The 19,988-nt window shown below is 31.4% G+C and overlaps 1 protein-coding gene across 2 annotated transcripts; it reads left to right on the top strand.

Moving 5' to 3' along the window:
* Nucleotides 1–2,280: 2,280 nt before the first annotated feature.
* Nucleotides 2,281–18,451, top strand: LOC106088849 (zinc finger protein 616). 2 transcript variants are annotated; one of them, XM_013254549.2, is made up of 7 exons: nucleotides 2,281–2,927; nucleotides 5,490–5,679; nucleotides 5,751–5,957; nucleotides 6,022–7,022; nucleotides 7,123–7,308; nucleotides 7,369–8,338; nucleotides 17,629–18,451. In XM_013254549.2, exons 2-6 carry the CDS (start codon nucleotides 5,518–5,520, stop codon nucleotides 7,841–7,843), a joined length of 2,031 nt encoding a protein of 676 aa, XP_013110003.2. In that variant the 5' UTR covers nucleotides 2,281–2,927; nucleotides 5,490–5,517; the 3' UTR covers nucleotides 7,844–8,338; nucleotides 17,629–18,451. The 2 variants fall into 2 exon arrangements, with proteins under 2 accessions (XP_013110003.2, XP_059221161.1); XM_059365178.1 differs by lacking the exon at nucleotides 2,281–2,927 and adding an exon at nucleotides 3,380–3,464.
* Nucleotides 18,452–19,988: the final 1,537 nt, after the last annotated feature.

The raw sequence follows: 19,988 nt of genomic DNA, 5'->3' as shown, positions 1-19,988 counted from the left end.
TAACAAAAAGAAAAAACAAACCATTGGAACCAATTAAACAAACAAAAATGGTGCCTCAATGATATCCATTAAAGTGTTTACAATTACTTTACTTAACTATTTATATATTGGGTTGCCCAAAAAGTAATTGCGGGTTTTTCATATAGTCGGCGTTGACAAATTTTTTCAACGGCTTGTGACTCTGTAATTGCATTCTTTCTTCTGTCAGTTATCAACTGTTACTTTTAGCTTGCTTTAGAAAAAAAGTGTAAAAAGGTATATTTGATTAAAGTTCATTCTAAGTTTTATTAAAAATGCATTTACTTTCTTTTAAATCAGGATTCACTAATAGAAGGTTAGGTCACATGCAAAACACAAAGTGGATAGGCCCCATAAACATCATTAAGGATGTCAAATCTGACGATTCAAAATGTCATCATATAGGAGAAAACGTAAACAAAGAATGAATGTAAAAAGAGAACAAGTTGACATCCTCAATGCCAAGTACTGCCAAATATTAAAAAAAGTATATCGGCTGATCGCTTGGCTTAACCTTATTCAGTGAATCCTGCTTTTAAATAATCCGCAATTACTTTTTGGGCAACCCAGTATATTGATCTTATAATTTGCTTTACAACTCGTTTAAGGCCAAAACATAATGAGCGTGTTGATCTTTGTTTTTGAGTGTCGCGTTGCAAAAATGCAACTCTGCGCGCAAATCCCACAAAAGCAACTTTAACGCTTGAAAATGAGCGTCTATCAGTGCTGCCACATGTAGATAGTGTTTTAAGTCGTCATAGTTAAAAATTGTGTAATTTTTGCGTGTTGATTTTTTGGCATTTGTTTGCAGAGTTGAGTTTTTCAACACGACGCTCCTCACTCATTCTGTTTTGGCTTTAAGGTGGAGTTACATACCTCTTGACGGAATAATTTAACCAACTCAAAACTTTGATCGCGTTTCAGGGCCCAAAACATAGGATTTGAATAGCTCAAAAATTGTTTTACAGTCGGTAAATTAGATAAATTCGTTAACTAAAATCATATTAAACCACATTATTGCCAATTTCCATTGAAATTAACTTTGGAAATGACATAAATAAGCTGATTTTTAGAAATTCGTGCGCAGCAACAATCGCATGGTTACGTAACTCAACCAAAAGAATGCATATGGGCGCATTAGATTGCCAAAGTTCGCATGAATGCTGCGCATGGTATGTAACTCTAGCTTTACTGCGGCTTGCTGATACGTTTGCTATATGCGTGCTCCGATAAGACTCAAGGCCATAACATAATGAGCGAGTTGAGCTTTGATTTTGAGCGTTGCGTTGAAAAAGCCAATTCTGCATGTGGTTTCATAAAAACAACATGCAAAAGTTAAACAATTTTTAACTTTAACGCCTAAAAACCTACTTCACGTATGGCAACACGAAATGACGCTCGATTTCAGTCGTGAAAGTTAAAAATTCTTTAACTTTTTTGCATTTTTCAACGCAACGCTCAAAAACAAAGCTCAACGCGCTTATTCTGTGTTGGCCTTCACTCGTGTTACGTTGTGCCAATACCTTATATACTTCTTGCTGGCCACGTCGATTTTTTGAGAATACCCAATCTGGTAACTTCGTTATCTATTATCATCTAAGTCTTTATCGATCTCTGCGTACGTGACCAATGTTGGCAAACACATAGATGACGTTCACATAACATACAAACACATACACTTCCAAATAAAAGCAATTACGAATAAACGAATGACAACAGAAAACAATGAAGAAATTATAGAAAATACTAGAAACAATGTTTGATGATGTGATAAGAAACCCGTTACAATTTGAATCAACGGTAATTAAATGAAAAAAAAAACCTTAAAACTAGTAAACCCCATTTGTAACAATACTTTCAAGCGTTGCCAATATATTTTTTTACCATTTTCCTCACTATAAAAATTACTACTTTTTCGCCTATTTTTCTCCAACGTTTCGACAACGTTTTTTTTATATGTAGTATATTTACAACATCTGGCTTTTACTAGATAGTAGTAAAATCAAACACTGCTATAATTTTGCATTTTAAAAACTGAATTTTTCGACAGTTGCAGTACCAGAAATGGTCATCCGTGTTGTACAACAAATTCTTATAATAGGTCGTACAATTAATTGTTCCATTAAAAAACATTGCCTTTACACAGCATAACATTCTCTCTTTCTTGTTCACTTTAAAAAAACACAGTTATCTCTTTTTATCGTTCAGCCAAGGGCAATCAATCCCAAGTGGCACACTTCCATTTAACGAAGAGAGAGTAAAACTGTCGTTCAGTCTCATTTTAGCAGTGACAGAGTGAAAGCGATTTCCTAAAATTTCGGATCTGTTTTTCCCTAAATCATAATTCCTAAATTTTTTTTTGAAATAATGTTGCATATTACTTTAAAGTTTAGAACAAAATACCAAAAGAGAAGAGAAAAAGTGAAATAATAGCATAGTAAAATATTAAAAACTGGTCGCACTTAAGTTGGACGCTGCTCCGCCATATTCTTTTTCTCTGTCTATTGTACATGAGCTGTGTGGAATAACCAATACCAACACATATATAGATGGCAAAGTGAAAAGGCCTTACGAGACGAAGTGCCACACGAACGAACGAACGACTAGAGTGTGTGCTTGTGTGAAAAAGAGGTGGTGGATGAATTTTGGATTCTTCACTCTTGTGAAATAAAAACCTAAATTTGATGGTCGTGCATCTCGTTTTGTTTTTCGAATTTAATTTGCTAGAAAAAGAAAAAACAATAATAAACATTTACATTAAAAAACAACAATAAAAAATAACCAAAACAAATAAATGCAGCAAGTGTGAATTGAAAAAAACAGATTTTCCTTCAAAACTATTGGAATTTGATAAAGCGAAGTTGTGAATTTAGTCAATTGTTGGCACAGTGCTTGCGTAAACCCAAAAGGTAAAAATCGCGTTGGTTAAGAAAGCTAAAGTAAAATCTAAGCGTTGCTAGTACTACTACATATCTAATTATTTCCTTAGTTCCAATGTCTCTTCTGTGCTGAAATCAAAACAATGAATATGAATTCTATTTCTACTTTTTTTTTTCTTCCTCGTTCTCATTTGATTTTGTGTCTCACTTCGTGAATTTTACAATTCGTTCGTCATCTCCTTCATATTTGTCTTCGGTTTCATTCGTACCTTTTCTGCTTCTTTTTTTTTTTCATTGTATTGACACTCCATGTAGTTATAGAGTTGCCTCTTTCTTTGCGGTATGAAAAAGGCGCCATAGTTGTCATTTGCTTCGTTTTTTCTGGTAGTACAAAGTTGCCATACTGTTGCTATGTTTTGTTTACATTTCGAGAGCAATGCAAATGCATTAAAATTATTTTGCTCGTTAAGGAGATAGAAATTCTTACACTAAAAGTTCAATGACCTTGCTAATCAAAAGGCCGGCTATGCATGTGCTTAAGTAGAAGAATGGTTCAAATGTCAACTCGTAAGTGTATTTTGGTCAAGTGCACCCTCGATTTCATTAAATATACGGTCACAGACATGGATAATGTCAAACGAATCCGACTTCAGCTGCCACGATGAAGGTATGTGTGCATGTTCGGAACCCAGACATTCGATGAATAAGTAAAAGGTATTGAAGTGGTGGCGTTATCAATAAAAAAGTTTTACACTTATGATGGTCTCCATGTGATCATTTATATGCATCGGCTTTCACTCAATGAAACGGATTAATGATTGCCGCAATCCCACACTGATCGTTACAGCAACAACAACATAATGTCGTGCACTTGGTAATGATGTTGGCTTCATACAGACTTAAGCTCTAGTGTGATTGTGTTCCGATTTATTCCAAAGGCTTTGGTGTGTCGTTGCTAATCTTAACACAAGGCATTTAAAATTATCCACGTTTCGTACGAAGTGCCGAATCTCTGAGCTGTTTTGCGTCGGAGTAGCCCAATTGAGATCGTGACGAGGTTTGCTACACCATCCGTATCTCAATTGGGTTAAAGTAGCTTCGGCTTTTCTAGACAGATCTTTCTCGTCATCTTCAATAGGAGTTGAGCGTCCACCAAGGAATATATTCGCCTGATATGGTGAAGTCGAGTTCGCTACAACACTCTGGTGAATTTCCTGCAAGGCCGTTCTGTATTAGGAGGTTGCATGTGGAGGTGGGCTCCAACCAAGGACTATATTTGGGTGATATGATGAAACCGCTTAGACTACAGCATCTTGAGGAATTTCCTGGAAGCCCTTTCTGTATGAGGAGGTTGACAATGGATTGGTGATATGTCGACGGATTGCATCTCAAAACATGCAAATACTTACCTGAAATGTCTTGGTGAGAGCTCCAGTTCAATGAGTTGGAAATTCCGGTTAATCTTTTGGTCGCATTTTAGGAGAGACTGTTTAGAGAGTAGCTCAGAACTATCACATCCCATGCTGGGATCAATCGTATGTCAGCAGGTTGCACGTACCGAATTGATTTTTCCACTGCGTGCGGTTCACTCCAGGTGTCCACGTTGGTTCATCTTAATTCACTACTGGTCGTCCCATAGGTGGTTTATCTCAGGTAAAGCCTCTCACTGAGACTCCACACGATACCGCTGCAGTTGCAGCTACTCCGTATATGAACCATCCCACTATCCGCAACCTGTGGATGCCCTCTAAGACTAAGATATGGTGCGTCCAAAGGGATCTGGGTCTGAGTCGAGCGGGTCTGGCTGGGAAGTTGAACAGGTGACATGTATCGTGCGGTCCCTGGTTACAATCGGGACATACATCTTATATGTCGTATGTCGCGTTGTCCCAGATTACAAGCGGGACACTCATCTACCACATTGGTATTCATCTTATTAGGCCAGTAGCTTTATATTCCTCCTCGATTCCCGCCCTCTATTCATAATTTGGCCTCTGCTTCTCGTCAAGCTCCTGTAGGTAGAGCGCTCCAGCAGTGTCACTGGAGGACTTCAAAACGAATATGTAGTTGTCCCTTAAAACGCAGCTCCTAAAATATTCTTGAAAGGAGCTACATGACACAAGCCTTCAAACTTAAAAAATTTATTCCGGTGAAAACCATGCATTGGCCTTGAGATATTGAAATTCTCAATGCTGGCCAACTGAAATCGACTGCAGGTTTTCCTACGACACCGATCCACACTAGTGGGAGGTGTCGTAGGAAAACCAAAACCAAAGGTTTGTTTGCGATCAACAAGATTTCTTTTTCCATTCATCCAAGTATTACTGGGTATCGGGTTGTCATTCTTCCAAGATCTTGGGGTTACAGTAAGTTGCATTATATGACCAGACGAAGATCTGTCTGGAATTACTCCCCAGTTTTTGTTTGGTGTTTGTTGCTATTCTTTGTGCTTTTGACTTTGCCATCTAGCTCTCGGCTTCTTGTGCTGGTGGTAAAAAAGTGACCAATGATTACCGCCATATACAACAAAAATGGAATATAAATCTACATGGGATTATATTCTAATAACTTTTGTTTACTTTTCCTTTTCAGTACACTTTGCCAACAATAGGATCCCCAAATGATGGAAGATTTAACAAAAAATATTATATTTACTAATGCTCTTGGAGCAAATGTACAACCGACTACCATACAATACCAAACAGCTGACGGGACCATATTGAAGCAGCCCAAGATTGAAGGACAAAAGGAACAGCCCACATTTTATTATACCACAACGAATGTAAGTTGTCCTGCTACGACAAATACAATAAAATAAAAAATATATATAATATGGCTATTTTATATAACCAGGGAAATGGTACCACCGTAAATCTGGCACAACTTACCACCGAGGACAACAAAACCTGCTACATTGCTCAACCAGTGGGTGGTTATAATTATGCTTTGGTTAATGGCATGCAGTTGAATCAATTAAATCAAGGAGGCACCATAGGTATAGCGACTCTGGATCCCCAAGGAAGGCTGCAGATAGTCAATCAAAACAAACCCTTGGCAGCAGTAAGTAACAAAGATATTAGGAGCAAAATTGCGCGCCCTATAGCTCCACTAACCTTTTTTTTAGTCTTTGCAGACCATATCCCCCATACAAAATACCATCTCAAATATTAGTTTCAAGTGTGATGTCTGTGGTCTTATGTTTTCCCACTTGGCTCTGTTGAATCATCACAAAAGGACACATGCTCAAGATGGCACTGAACAGCATCAGTCTCAACAGGAGACCATACAATTGGTAAATGCTCAAGGCTTGGTACAGACACAAAACATTATAACAGAAAATGGGCAAATGGGTCAGATACAGATAGTGGCCACAGAGGCTTTGGAATCCGCTAATCCTGTGTTGCAACAACAACAACAACAGCAGCAGCAACAACAAGCCACACAACAGACTCTGCAACAACAACAGCAGCAGCAACAACAACATCAGACACAGCATCAACAACAAACGCAACAACAGCAACAAACTCAACAACATGGTAATGATGTTCTAACACAAAATTCTGTTGGAAAGTCGCTAAAATTGGATCATAGTAAATGCAACACCTGTGGAAGTCAAATTGTACAACCTGCCAAACGTAAAGGAGCCAAGATAACACGCTGTGATTCCTGCATACAGGCTGAGCAAGCACAACAAGCAGTGCTGGCAGCCCAACAGGTGCAGCCCACTCAGATTTTTGTGGCTCCCGATGGTGAAATCAAATTCGAAATGAACGATTTGGGCAGCGGCAATTCAGAGTCCTCCATGGACTCCCTAAGTGGTGGTGGAGGTGGTGGTGGTACCACCATGATACAGCAACCGGTACAAATTATTTCCACCAATGCCCAGGGCCAGCAACAAATTCAAGTGGTGACCACACAACAGCCTGCACCCACGAATAGCTCACATTCATCCGGGGCCAACAACTCTAAGAGAGAATCTTCCTGTCATGGATCGAAGAAGAAATGTTCCTCGGCCAAAGTAACCAAATGCAACAAATGCAATGGCTCGGGCATGGTGTATGTAGGCTCTGGTGCGCCAGCGTCCAAGCAGCAGACATCGCAAGCCGTGGCCTCTATAAAGACAGAGTAAGAAAAGTATATATTACGGGGCAACACCAACCCCGCAAACAAGTATTCTCAAAGAAAATAGATATTCATTAACAATTTTTTTCTCTTACGACTTCAGAAATGCCAAGCCCTTTACTTGCAATATTTGTGGAGGCACCTTCTCTCGATACTCCAGCCTGTGGTCTCACAAGAAACTGCATAGTGGCGAAAAGAACTATAAATGCACCATATGTGGTTTGGCCTTTGCCAAGGCAGTGTATTTGAAAAATCATGCACGCATACACACAGGAGAAAAGCCTTACAAGTAAGTCTCTGTGCTTTTAATCTCCCCAAAGGTCAGCTTTTTAACTTTTCTCTCTTGCAGATGTCAAACCTGCGGCATGCAGTTCTCCCAATCTCCACATTTGAAAAATCATGAACGCACTCACAGCGGCGAAAGGCCCTATGTGTGTGAGGTATGTGACAAAGGATTTGCCCGCCATGCCACTTTGTGGAATCATAGGCGCATCCACACTGGCGAAAAGCCCTACAAATGTGAAATATGTGGCTCTGCCTTCTCGCAAGCGGCCCATCTAAAGAATCATGCCAAAGTACATTCGGGCGAGAAACCCTTTAAATGTGATATCTGCTCGGCAGCATTTGCCGATCGTTTTGCTCTCAAACGACATCGTGGTATTCATGAAAAATATGGTCAGACAGCACCTAGACAACCCGCCCAAACTCCCGTCTCTCAGCAACAAAATCATCATCATGATAACGACCAAATGATGCACCATAAACAGGAAATGCCTGATATGGATGATGATGCTCAGCATGAAGTTGTTATTACCGGCTTATAGAGCAACTCAAACAGAGGTGGAATTACAAATCGAAATAACAGCGGCGGAGGTCCGTATACCACAACAACAACAACATATCAGCATCATACGCATCAATCCCCAGAAGAACAACAACATCGATCACAACCACCCAATACACAGGCATCAGCAACCAGCACTTGTGCAATGCAGACATTACATACAACAACATCAACATCATCTTCAGCAGCAGCCACAACATCAGTGTCTTCTAGCCCCGCAGTAGGATTTCAGCCGACTGCTGCCACAGCACCATCCAGTTCCTCCTATTTACATAATTATCATGCATCACATCCGCATCCACATACACATCCGCCACCGCCTCCCTCGTTTTACTATCCCCATAACATGAATTCGAATTTAGCCAATATAACTGAAGTCATAGCGCTTAATTCAGATCATGGAAGCCCATCCCTTTTGACATCAATGTCAAAGCGGTAATTGATGAAATTTTAAGTTGGAGACTAACTAGGAGTGGTAAGTAAGAATTTATATAAGGACTGATACTAAATAAGCAAAAAACAAAAAATATTGAAATCATGTCATGAATTGGGGAAAACGGACTTTGGAACCATTTGGTACTTTCTTTAGGAAGGTAATAAATGGATCATAATGCAACAATTGAGGGAAGGCCAGTATTTGTTGTTGTTGTAGCAGTCTTTCGTCTGCTTGATTCTGTTGAGTGTCCAGATCCAGGAACTCTGCGACTAAGCTAGGATCTGGGTCTGAGTTGAGTGGATCTGGCTGGGCAGTTAAATACATCCTGCACGTCGACATCAATCCTTGCCTTGTTGGAGTTGAGGCGGTTGCATCTGCCGGAATGTAATTGAGCCAGAACTACTCTGGTTTGCCGGGGGAGGCCAATATCTTCTGGTGCAATGGGAGGCGGTCGTTCTCCAAAGACTACATTCACCCTGTAGCTATTCACCGCATCTGCTACCGCTTGATCTAGAGGCTCTCACTTGTAGCGCTGAACCTCACACTCTAGATCATGCTTCAGGCTTCTGGGCGGTGGATATCTATCCAAAAGGTGATGATTTGGATGAACTCTGTGATAACAGCCCAAAAGGTATTGCCTAGACAGCATGCAGTTATGTCTTCGCATTGGTAGGACCTTTGTCTTCTGATGGAGGTGGTCCACGTGAGAACTGAGGAGACAGCCCGTCGCAGTTCGGAGGGCGGCATTATGACAGATCTTAATATTATTCAACTGTGTGTCGCACTTGTTTCTGAAATGATATACCGAAAAGGATAAGAGGATTGGTAATTTGCCCTCTAAGTGCTCAATAAGTCAAATTGGTGTATTGGCGTGGGAGCTATTTATCTCTAAACTTGGAAGAACATTGCTCATTTACATTACCACCCGACAAACACATCAAGAATTTGTGTAAAAATTCGAGAGGCTAGCTTTTAGGTTTGGTTAAGTTGGAGTGCCCGTTTTAGCGTAGTGGCAGCCACCGTAGCAAGTGGCAAGTGCGCCAATGACGCCTGAGTTTGAATCCTAGCGAGAACATTAGAAAAAACGTTCAGCGGTTGTTGTTGCTGTGGCCAAGCTTTTATAGGTGAACAAGCTCGTTCCGGTCTATACAGCCAATCCCTGCGGGAACATGATGGCCATTGGTTATTTTTTTAAAGGCTCCAAAAACTCGTCTTGTATCGAGCTGAGTGATTATTTAAGCAAGAACCGGTGCCTGCCGGTTTCCGCGACTGCAGTTCCAGCTACTAGCAGACGGGCCTGGCTCGAATGCGGGCCCAGAGCAGAGGGCTTTATTGAATTCTTAGGAGTTAGGTAGTAATACAAACCCTCCCCCTTACCCTAATATTCGAAAACGCCAGATCTTGGATATGGGTGGTGCAATTTAAGCGAAATTTTTGTGCCGTCTTATAGTTACCTAAATACGAAAATTTGGTATATAAATTTCGGATGGGGTTCCTAGGTGATATCTGATATCCAATTGTCGGACCAAGTATTTGGGGGAACATCCCAACCCCCAAAACACCAATAAATCGGACATTTTTACCGACCATGACAATAAGGGACTCAAATGAAAGATATTTGCGAGTAGAATACGAACCTGATACCCAAATGTGGGACCAAGTTTTTGGGGGTCCTCCCCTTCCCTAAAACACCCTCCAAATAGCACTTATTTACTGACCATGGCAATATGGGACTCAAATAGATGGTATTTGAGTGTAGAATACGAATCTGATATCCAAATGTGAAATCAAGTGTTTGGGGTGCGCACCCTCCTAAAATAACCCCAAACAGGAAATGTTTACGACCATAGCAATATGGGTCTCAAATGGAAGGTCTTTGGGAGTAAAGCGCGAATCTGAAATCAATATTCAGGAAAAAGTGTATATTGGGCCACCCCATCCCCATAACACAACCTAAACAGGACGTATTTTCTAAAAATTGCAATATGAGGCTCAATAAAGAGGTATTTTAGAATAGAACACCAGTCTGATAGATATTTTCAAAGCCAAGTCACTGAGTGGCTGCCCCATCCTTTAAAACAGCCCCAAACCGAACATGTCTGCCGACTATCGAAATATGGGGCTCAAATGAAAGGTATTTGGGAGTAGACCACGAACCTGAAGTCAACATTCGGGACCAACCTTCTAGGGTACATTCCACCCCCAATTTGGTTCTTAAAGAGAGTGAAGCTCGATATTTATAGTTTTTAGGGCCCATACCCCAAACTGGACATATTTGCTGACTTTTGCAATAAGGGTTTAAATGAAATGTATTTGAGATAATAAAACGAATTAAATATCCAATTATGAGGCCAATGGCAATATGGGGTTCAAATAAATGATATTTGAGAGAAGAGCACGAAGCTGATTTATTTTCAGGGCTAAGTGTTTGGGGGACCACCCCACTCTCCAAAACACATTTTAATCGGACATATTTACCGACCAGGTCAGTGTGGAGCTCAAATGAAAGGTTTTGAGGAGTAGAGCATGAAATTGATACCAACTTTCGGGACCAATTGTTCCAAAATACACCACAAACAGCAATTATGTACTGACCATCGCAATATGGGACTCAAATAAAGGTATTTGAGATTAGAATACGAGTCCGATATCCAAATGTGGTATCATGTATTTTGCGCACTGCCCCTTCAATAGGGGGCGGACCCTCCCCCTTACCTCAAAAGCTCTATCCAAAAATAATAGTTGACCGATCGGGATAATATGAGGGCTCAAATGAAAGGTTTTCAGGAATAGAGTACGAATTTCATATTAAAAATTAGGTCCAAGTAACAAGGGGGCCACCTCAAACCCAAAACCCCCTTAAATAGCTTTATTGGACGATCATGACAGTATGGGACACAAATGAAAGGTATTCGGGAGTAAATTACGAATCGAACATACAAAACCAGGTCAAAGTATAGGGGGTCACCCCACCCAAAACGTCCCAAATGGGCATATAAGCCAATCACTACTATAATAAGGGACAGGGTTTGTTTGTGTAGACTCAAAAACAGCAGAACCAATTTTCTCGAAATTTTCACAGATTGAGTAGATTGATCTGGAAGGAAACATAGGCTATAAAGTTTTTCGATATCGGAAGGGCTCACCTGTAGGAGATAGACAAGGATCGCCATATCCACATACAGATATGAGGGCTACAACAACAACGGTATTAATATGGGATTCAAATGAAAGGTATTCAGAAGTAGATTATGAATATGGAAAAAAATGAAGTCCCTGTATTGAGTAGTGTCCCCACACCCAAAATTTTGACAAATTTTCTCTAGAAATAAAATTTAGACAAAATTTTCTCTAGAAATAAAATTTAGACAAAATTTTCTCTAGAAATAAAGTTTTGACAAAATTTTCTCTAGAAATAAAATTTTTAAAAAAAATTTCTCCAGAAATAAAATTTTGAAAAAATTTTCTCTGGGAATAAAATTTTGAAGAAGTTTCTATTGAAATGAAATTTTGACAAAAATTTCTTAGAAATAAAATTTTGACAAAATTTTCTATAGAAGTGAAATTTTGACAAAATTTTCTCCAGAATAAAATTTTGTAAAAATTTTCTCTAGAAATAAAATTTTAACAAAATTTTCTATAAAAATAAAGTTTTGACAAAATTTTCTATAGTAGTAAAATGTTGACAAAATTTTCTATAGAAATAAAATGTTGACAAAATTTTCTATAGAAATAAAATGTTGACAACATTTTCTATAGAAATAAAATGTTGACAAAATTTTCTATAGAAATAAAATGTTGACAAAATTTTCTATAGAAATAAAATTTTGACAAAAGTTTCTATAGAAATAAAATTTTGACAAAATTTTCTATAGAAATAAAATTTTGACAAAATTTTCTATAGAAATAAAATTTTGACAAAATTTTCTATAGAAATAAAATTTTGACAAAATTTTCTATAGAAATAAAATTTTGACAAAATTTTCTATAGAAATAAAATTTTGACAAAATTTTCTATAGAAATAAAATTTTGACAAAATTTTCTATAGAAATAAAATTTTGACAAAATTTTCTATAGAAATAAAATTTTGACAAAATTTTCTATAGAAATAAAATTTTAACAAAATTTTCTATAGAAATAAAATTTTGACAAAATTTTCTATAGAAATAAAATTTTGACAAAATTTTCTATAGAAATAGAATTTTGACAAAATTTTCTATAGAAATAGAATTTTGACAAAATTTTCTATAGAAATAGAATTTTGACAAAATTTTCTATAGAAATAGAATTTTGACAAAATTTTCTATAGAAATAGAATTTTGACAACATTTTCTATAGAAATAGAATTTTGACAACATTTTCTATAGAAATAAAATTTTGACAAAATTTTCTATAGAAATAAAATTTTGACAAAATTTTCTATAGAAATAAAATGTTGACAAAATTTTCTATAGAAATAAAATGTTGACAAAATTTTCTATAGAAATAAAATGTTGACAAAATTTTCTATAGAAATAAAATTTTGACAAAATTTTCTATAGAAATAAAATTTTGACAAAATTTTCTATAGAAATAAAATTTTGACAAAATTTTCTATAGAAATAAAATTTTGACAAAATTTTCTATAGAAATAAAATTTTGACAAAATTTTCTATAGAAATAAAATTTTGACAAAATTTTCTATAGAAATAAAATTTTGACAAAATTTTCTATAGAAATAAAATTTTGACAAAATTTTCTATAGAAATAAAATTTTGACAAAATTTTCTATAGAAATAAAATTTTGACAAAATTTTCTATAGAAATAAAATTTTGACAAAATTTTCTATAGAAATAAAATTTTGACAAAATTTTCTATAGAAATAAAATTTTAACAAAATTTTCTATAGAAATAAAATTTTGACAAAATTTTCTATAGAAATAAAATTTTGACAAAATTTTCTATAGAAATAAAATTTTGACAAAATTTTCTATAGAAATAAAATTTTGACAAAATTTTCTATAGAAATAAAATTTTGACAAAATTTTCTATAGAAATAAAATTTTGACAAAATTTTCTATAGAAATAAAATTTTGACAAAATTTTCTATAGAAATAAAATTTTGACAAAATTTTCTATAGAAATAAAATTTTGACAAAATTTTCTATAGAAATAAAATTTTGACAAAATTTTCTATAGAAATAAAATTTTGACAAAATTTTCTATAGAAATAAAATTTTGAAAAAATTTTCTATAGAAATAAAATTTTGAAAAAATTTTCTATAGAAATAAAATTTTGACAAAATTTTCGCCATATCTACATTTTCTATAGAAATAAAATTTTGACAAATCTACATTTTCTATAGAAATAAAATTTTGACAAAATTTTCTATAGAAATAAAATGTTGACAAAATTTTCTATAGAAATAAAATGTTGACAAAATTTTCTATAGAAATAAAATGTTGACAAAATTTTCTATAGAAATAAAATTTTGTCAAAATTTTATTTCTATAGAAAATTTTGTCAAAATTTTCTATAGAAATAAAATTTTGACAAAATTTTCTATAGAAATAAAATTTTGACAAAATTTTCTATAGAAATAAAATTTTGACAAAATTTTCTATAGAAATAAAATTTTGACAAAATTTTCTATAGAAATAAAATTTTGACAAAATTTTCTATAGAAATAAAATTTTGACAAAATTTTCTATAGAAATAAAATTTTGACAAAATTTTCTATAGAAATAAAATTTTGACAAAATTTTCTATAGAAATAAAATTTTGACAAAATTTTCTATAGAAATAAAATTTTAACAAAATTTTCTATAGAAATAAAATTTTGACAAAATTTTCTATAGAAATAAAATTTTGACAAAATTTTCTATAGAAATAGAATTTTGACAAAATTTTCTATAGAAATAGAATTTTGACAAAATTTTCTATAGAAATAGAATTTTGACAAAATTTTCTATAGAAATAGAATTTTGACAAAATTTTCTATAGAAATAGAATTTTGACAACATTTTCTATAGAAATAGAATTTTGACAAAATTTTCTATAGAAATAAAATTTTGACAAAATTTTCTATAGAAATAAAATTTTGACAAAATTTTCTATAGAAATAAAATGTTGACAAAATTTTCTATAGAAATAAAATGTTGACAAAATTTTCTATAGAAATAAAATGTTGACAAAATTTTCTATAGAAATAAAATTTTGTCAAAATTTTATTTCTATAGAAAATTTTGTCAAAATTTTCTATAGAAATAAAATTTTGACAAAATTTTCTATAGAAATAAAATTTTGACAAAATTTTCTATAGAAATAAAATTTTGACAAAATTTTCTATAGAAATAAAATTTTGACAAAATTTTCTATAGAAATAAAATTTTGACAAAATTTTCTATAGAAATAAAATTTTGACAAAATTTTCTATAGAAATAAAATTTTGACAAAATTTTCTATAGAAATAAAATTTTGACAAAATTTTCTATAGAAATAAAATTTTGACAAAATTTTCTATAGAAATAAAATTTTGACAAAATTTTCTATAGAAATAAAATTTTGACAAAATTTTCTATAGAAATAAAATTTTGACAAAATTTTCTATAGAAATAAAATTTTGACAAAATTTTCTATAGAAATAAAATTTTGACAAAATTTTCTATAGAAATAAAATTTTGACAAAATTTTCTATAGAAATAAAATTTTGACAAAATTTTCTATAGAAATAAAATTTTGACAAAATTTTCTATAGAAATAAAATTTTGACAAAATTTTCTATAGAAATAAAATTTTGACAAAATTTTCTATAGAAATAAAATTTTAACAAAATTTTCTATAGAAATAAAATTTTGACAAAATTTTCTATAGAAATAAAATTTTGACAAAATTTTCTATAGAAATAAAATTTTGACAAAATTTTCTATAGAAATAAAATTTTGACAAAATTTTCTATAGAAATAAAATTTTGACAAAATTTTCTATAGAAATAAAATTTTGACAAAATTTTCTATGGAAATAAAATTTTGACAAAATTTTCTATAGAAATAAAATTTTGACAAAATTTTCTATAGAAATAAAATTTTGACAAAATTTTCTATAGAAATAAAATTTTGAAAAAATTTTCTATAGAAATAAAATTTTGAAAAAATTTTCTATAGAAATAAAATTTTGACAAAATTTTCGCCATATCTACATTTTCTATAGAAATAAAATTTTGACAAATCTACATTTTCTATAGAAATAAAATTTTGACAAAATTTTCTATAGAAATAAAATTTTGACAAAATTTTCTATAGAAATAAAATTTTGACAAAATTTTCTATAGAAATAAAATTTTGACAAAATTTTCTATAGAAATAAAATTTTGACAAAATTTTCTATAGAAATAAAATGTTGACAAAATTTTCTATAGAAATAAAATGTTGACAAAATTTTCTATAGAAATAAAATTTTGACAAAAGTTTCTATAGAAATAAAATTTTGACAAAATTTTCTATAGAAATAAAATTTTGACAAAATTTTCTATAGAAATAAAATTTTGACAAAATTTTCTATAGAAATAAAATTTTGACAAAATTTTCTATAGAAATAAAATTTTGACAAAATTTTCTATAGAAATAAAATTTTGACAAAATTTTCTATAGAAATAAAATTTTGACAAAATTTTCTATAGAAATAAAATTTTGACAAAATTTTCTATAGAAATAAAATTTTGACAAAATTTTCTATAGAAATAAAATTTTAACAAAATTTTCTATAGAAATAAAATTTTGACAAAATTTTCTATAGAAATAAAATTTTGACAAAATTTTCTATAGAAATAGAATTTTGACAAAATTTTCTATAGAAATAGAATTTTGACAAAATTTTCTATAGAAATAGAATTTTGACAAAATTTTCTATAGAAATAGAATTTTGACAAAATTTTCTATAGAAATAGAATTTTGACAACATTTTCTATAGAAATAGAATTTTGACAAAATTTTCTATAGAAATAAAATTTTGACAAAATTTTCTATAGAAATAAAATTTTGACAAAATTTTCTATAGAAATAAAATGTTGACAAAATTTTCTATAGAAATAAAATGTTGACAAAATTTTCTATAGAAATAAAATTTTGACAAAATTTTCTATAGAAATAAAATTTTGACAAAATTTTCTATAGAAATAAAATTTTGACAAAATTTTCTATAGAAATAAAATTTTGACAAAATTTTCTATAGAAATAAAATTTTGACAAAATTTTCTATAGAAATAAAATTTTGACAAAATTTTCTATAGAAATAAAATTTTGACAAAATTTTCTATAGAAATAAAATTTTGACAAAATTTTCTATAGAAATAAAATTTTGACAAAATTTTCTATAGAAATAAAATTTTGACAAAATTTTCTATAGAAATAAAATTTTGACAAAATTTTCTATAGAAATAAAATTTTGACAAATCTACATTTTCTATAGAAATAAAATTTTGACAAAATTTTCTATAGAAATAAAATTTTGACAAAATTTTCTATAGAAATAAAATTTTGACAAAATTTTCTATAGAAATAAAATTTTGACAAAATTTTCTATAGAAATAAAATTTTGACAAAATTTTCTATAGAAATAAAATGTTGACAAAATTTTCTATAGAAATAAAATGTTGACAAATTTTTCTATAGAAATAAAATGTTGACAAAATTTTCTATAGAAATAAAATTTTGACAAAATTTTCTATAGAAATAAAATTTTGACAAAATTTTCTATAGAAATAAAATTTTCTATAGAAATAAAATTTTGACAAAATTTTCTATAGAAATAAAGTTTTGACAAAATTTTCTATAGAAATAAAATTTTGACAAAATTTTCTATAGAAATAAAATTTTGACAAAGTTTTCTATAGAAATAAAATTTTGACAAAATTTTCTATAGAAATAAAATTTTGACAAAATTTTCTATAGAAATAAAATGTTGACAAAATTTTCTATAGAAATAAAATGTTGACAAATTTTTCTATAGAAATAAAATTTTGACAAATTTTTCTATAGAAATAAAATGTTGACAAAATTTTCTATAGAAATAAAATTTTGACAAAATTTTCTATAGAAATAAAATTTTGACAAAATTTTCTATAGAAATAAAATTTTGACAAAATTTTCTATAGAAATAAAATTTTGACAAAATTTTCTATAGAAATAAAATTTTGACAAAATTTTCTACAGAAATAAAATTTGAAAAAAAAATTAAAAAAAAAATTTATAAAAAATTATTGAAAAATTGTTATAAAAAAATTAAGGAAATTAAGATTTGTTTTAATTTTATTGTGTAAATTTTTTAATATATATTTTGTTTCTTTACAGAACCCAATCCTGTACGCATGTAGGACACTTTACTTTCGTTTTCTAAATGGTGCTGTTTAACTCTTCCTTCCCTCTTACGTAACTACACACAACATTGAAATTGGAGTAATTTAAGATGTACATATATAAATATACACAAAAAAAACTACAAAGCCTGTTAACATTATTACTTTCTTTACTAGTAGTTATTTATATTAAATCACTAAGGTAGGGTAATCCTGTGATTTGGCAGATTAGCAATAGAATTTCTCCTAAAATCTTTTTTTTTTATTTTTATTGGCTTAAGCATAGCTTTCCTTATTACATTAGCAAAGTTTTCAGACATTTTTTTTTGAAGACCACTATTATTTAAATGTAAGAAACCAAGAAAGTTGCAATTGCTGGCATCTTTTAAAACCCAAATATCCCTAATTTAAATAAAACATAAAATATTTACATACACTTTTTATTATACACCTTGCGCATAGAAATACAAATAATTTATAATATAACTAAATATATGATGTATATGCATATATCATAAATAACTTCAATAACTGACTTAGATACGTATATAATTTATAAATATCTTTAGAATCTATATGTCATATATATTATATACATATAAATTAACCCTAGATATAAACAAAAGAAAATGAACAATATAAACTAAAGATAAGAAGCAAATTTTCCTAGAAAATTGTATTCCAATAAGGATTTTTAGTTAAAATATTTATATAATATACATAAACTCATTGTCATCATCCATCTACACCACCATAGCCACCACAGATACTATAAAAATATAATAAAAAAAATTCTTTGCTTGAATTCTCCATCTAAATATTCCGTGTAAATATTTTGATATTTATTTGCACAATAAATTTTTTTTATAATTTTTTTTTTCAAATTATATTTGCAAGTCTGCTATTGCTTTATCTTCTAATAATCCCTATTCGATATTCTTATGTTTATTTATACATTTTATTTAAATGCCTGTACCAATAACTTCTTAATAAACTGCGAACCCATAATTTTCCAAAGCAAACGCCGTTTCATGTCACTTTTTTTCTTTTATTTTCCCAATTTCTTTAACATTAAGAGAAAGAAAGCAATATATTGATACTATCAAATAACATCTACGAATAATTAATAATTAAAAATATATTTTTGTTAATACTAAAAATCTTAGTAAATTATAATAATATGAAAAACTAAAAAAGAAAATACCCAATAAACTACTAAAAGATACAACATTTTTAATTAAGCAACGATTTTTTTGTATAACATCAACTATTTATAAAACGCAAAGCATATTTGCAAATAACAATAACAGAAAAAAACAGAAAATCCCTTGTAAATATAAAAAAATGACGAATACGAAATTTTATTTCAATAAATAAAACAAAAAAAAAAAACAAAATCTAACTTGTTTTGTTTAATGAGGCAAATGTTGCTGTCGGAACCCAGTTGAGGCTGAACTACGTTGTTTAATCGTTAACTTCTTCAGAAGCAATAGTCGGCGTATGTTTTCCAAGCACGGCATTTGCTTGGTAGTTGTTTACCGCTTCTGCTACCATATCCTCATGAATGCTTTTACAGTCTGCCCGAGGTGCAGCTTGATCTGGAGACTCACTTTTGCAAGGCAGAACCTCTCGCTGTCGGAGGCCACCGTAGCACATGTTCTTTGACGCTGGACGCCTGGGATTCCAATGCTGGCGATAACATCAGAAAAAAAATGTCTGCGGTGGTTATCCCCTCCTAATACTGGCAACATTTGTGAAGTACTATGCCACTAAAGCCCTTTGAACAGCAATAAAATCAGCAAATTTTATCGAAATCAATGTAATTTTTGAAATTCTGGTGGTGCTTAGGCCACCCCAGAGGGGCTACACTTATGTTCAGGTGTATAAACGGACAAAAACAAAAAACGAAACTAACAGACAGACAGGCACACATGGACACGACCCACTCCGCTGCGCCTTCTTTTACTTTATATGGAATAAAATTATCATTTGAATATTTATTTTCGACAATTAAAGAGCTTATAGTGAATACCATGCTACAAAAATAGCAAAGGTATACCGCTTGGCTAATCTTTATTGCTCTACGAATTCGCTTGAATGCTTTAGGGTCATTTAAGTTTAGATGTTAGATGTATTCCATTTTTAATGTAGATGTACTCCATATTTGAGTCATGATGTCCGGTTTAGGGGTGTTTTCGGGGGTAAAGTTGTCCCCCAGACACTGGCCATGAACAAAAGATCAGCATCTCAAATAAAATTTATATCAAGCCCATCTTGCAATTGGTTCAAGGGTTCTATGGGATGAGGCGTTGCCCAAATACTTGGCGTCAAAATTGGTTATCAAATTCGTTTTCT

The sequence above is a fragment of the Stomoxys calcitrans genome, chromosome 3, assembly GCF_963082655.1.
Source record: "Stomoxys calcitrans chromosome 3, idStoCalc2.1, whole genome shotgun sequence".
NCBI lineage: Eukaryota > Metazoa > Arthropoda > Insecta > Diptera > Muscidae > Stomoxys > Stomoxys calcitrans.
The sequence above is the reverse complement of the archived record's forward strand: the minus strand, read 5'-3'. Positions and strand labels throughout refer to the sequence as shown.

Excerpts from the sequence above, each read along its gene's own strand:
- LOC106088849 (XM_013254549.2), top strand. The coding sequence starts at position 5,518 with ATGATGGAAGATTTAACAAAAAATATTATATTTACTAATGCTCTTGGA. Across the intron at positions 5,958-6,021 it reads AAAACAAACCCTTGGCAGCA|TCTTTGCAGACCATATCCCC; the intron begins GTAAGTAACAAA and ends CCTTTTTTTTAG. Across the intron at positions 7,023-7,122 it reads GTGGCCTCTATAAAGACAGA|AAATGCCAAGCCCTTTACTT; the intron begins GTAAGAAAAGTA and ends TTACGACTTCAG.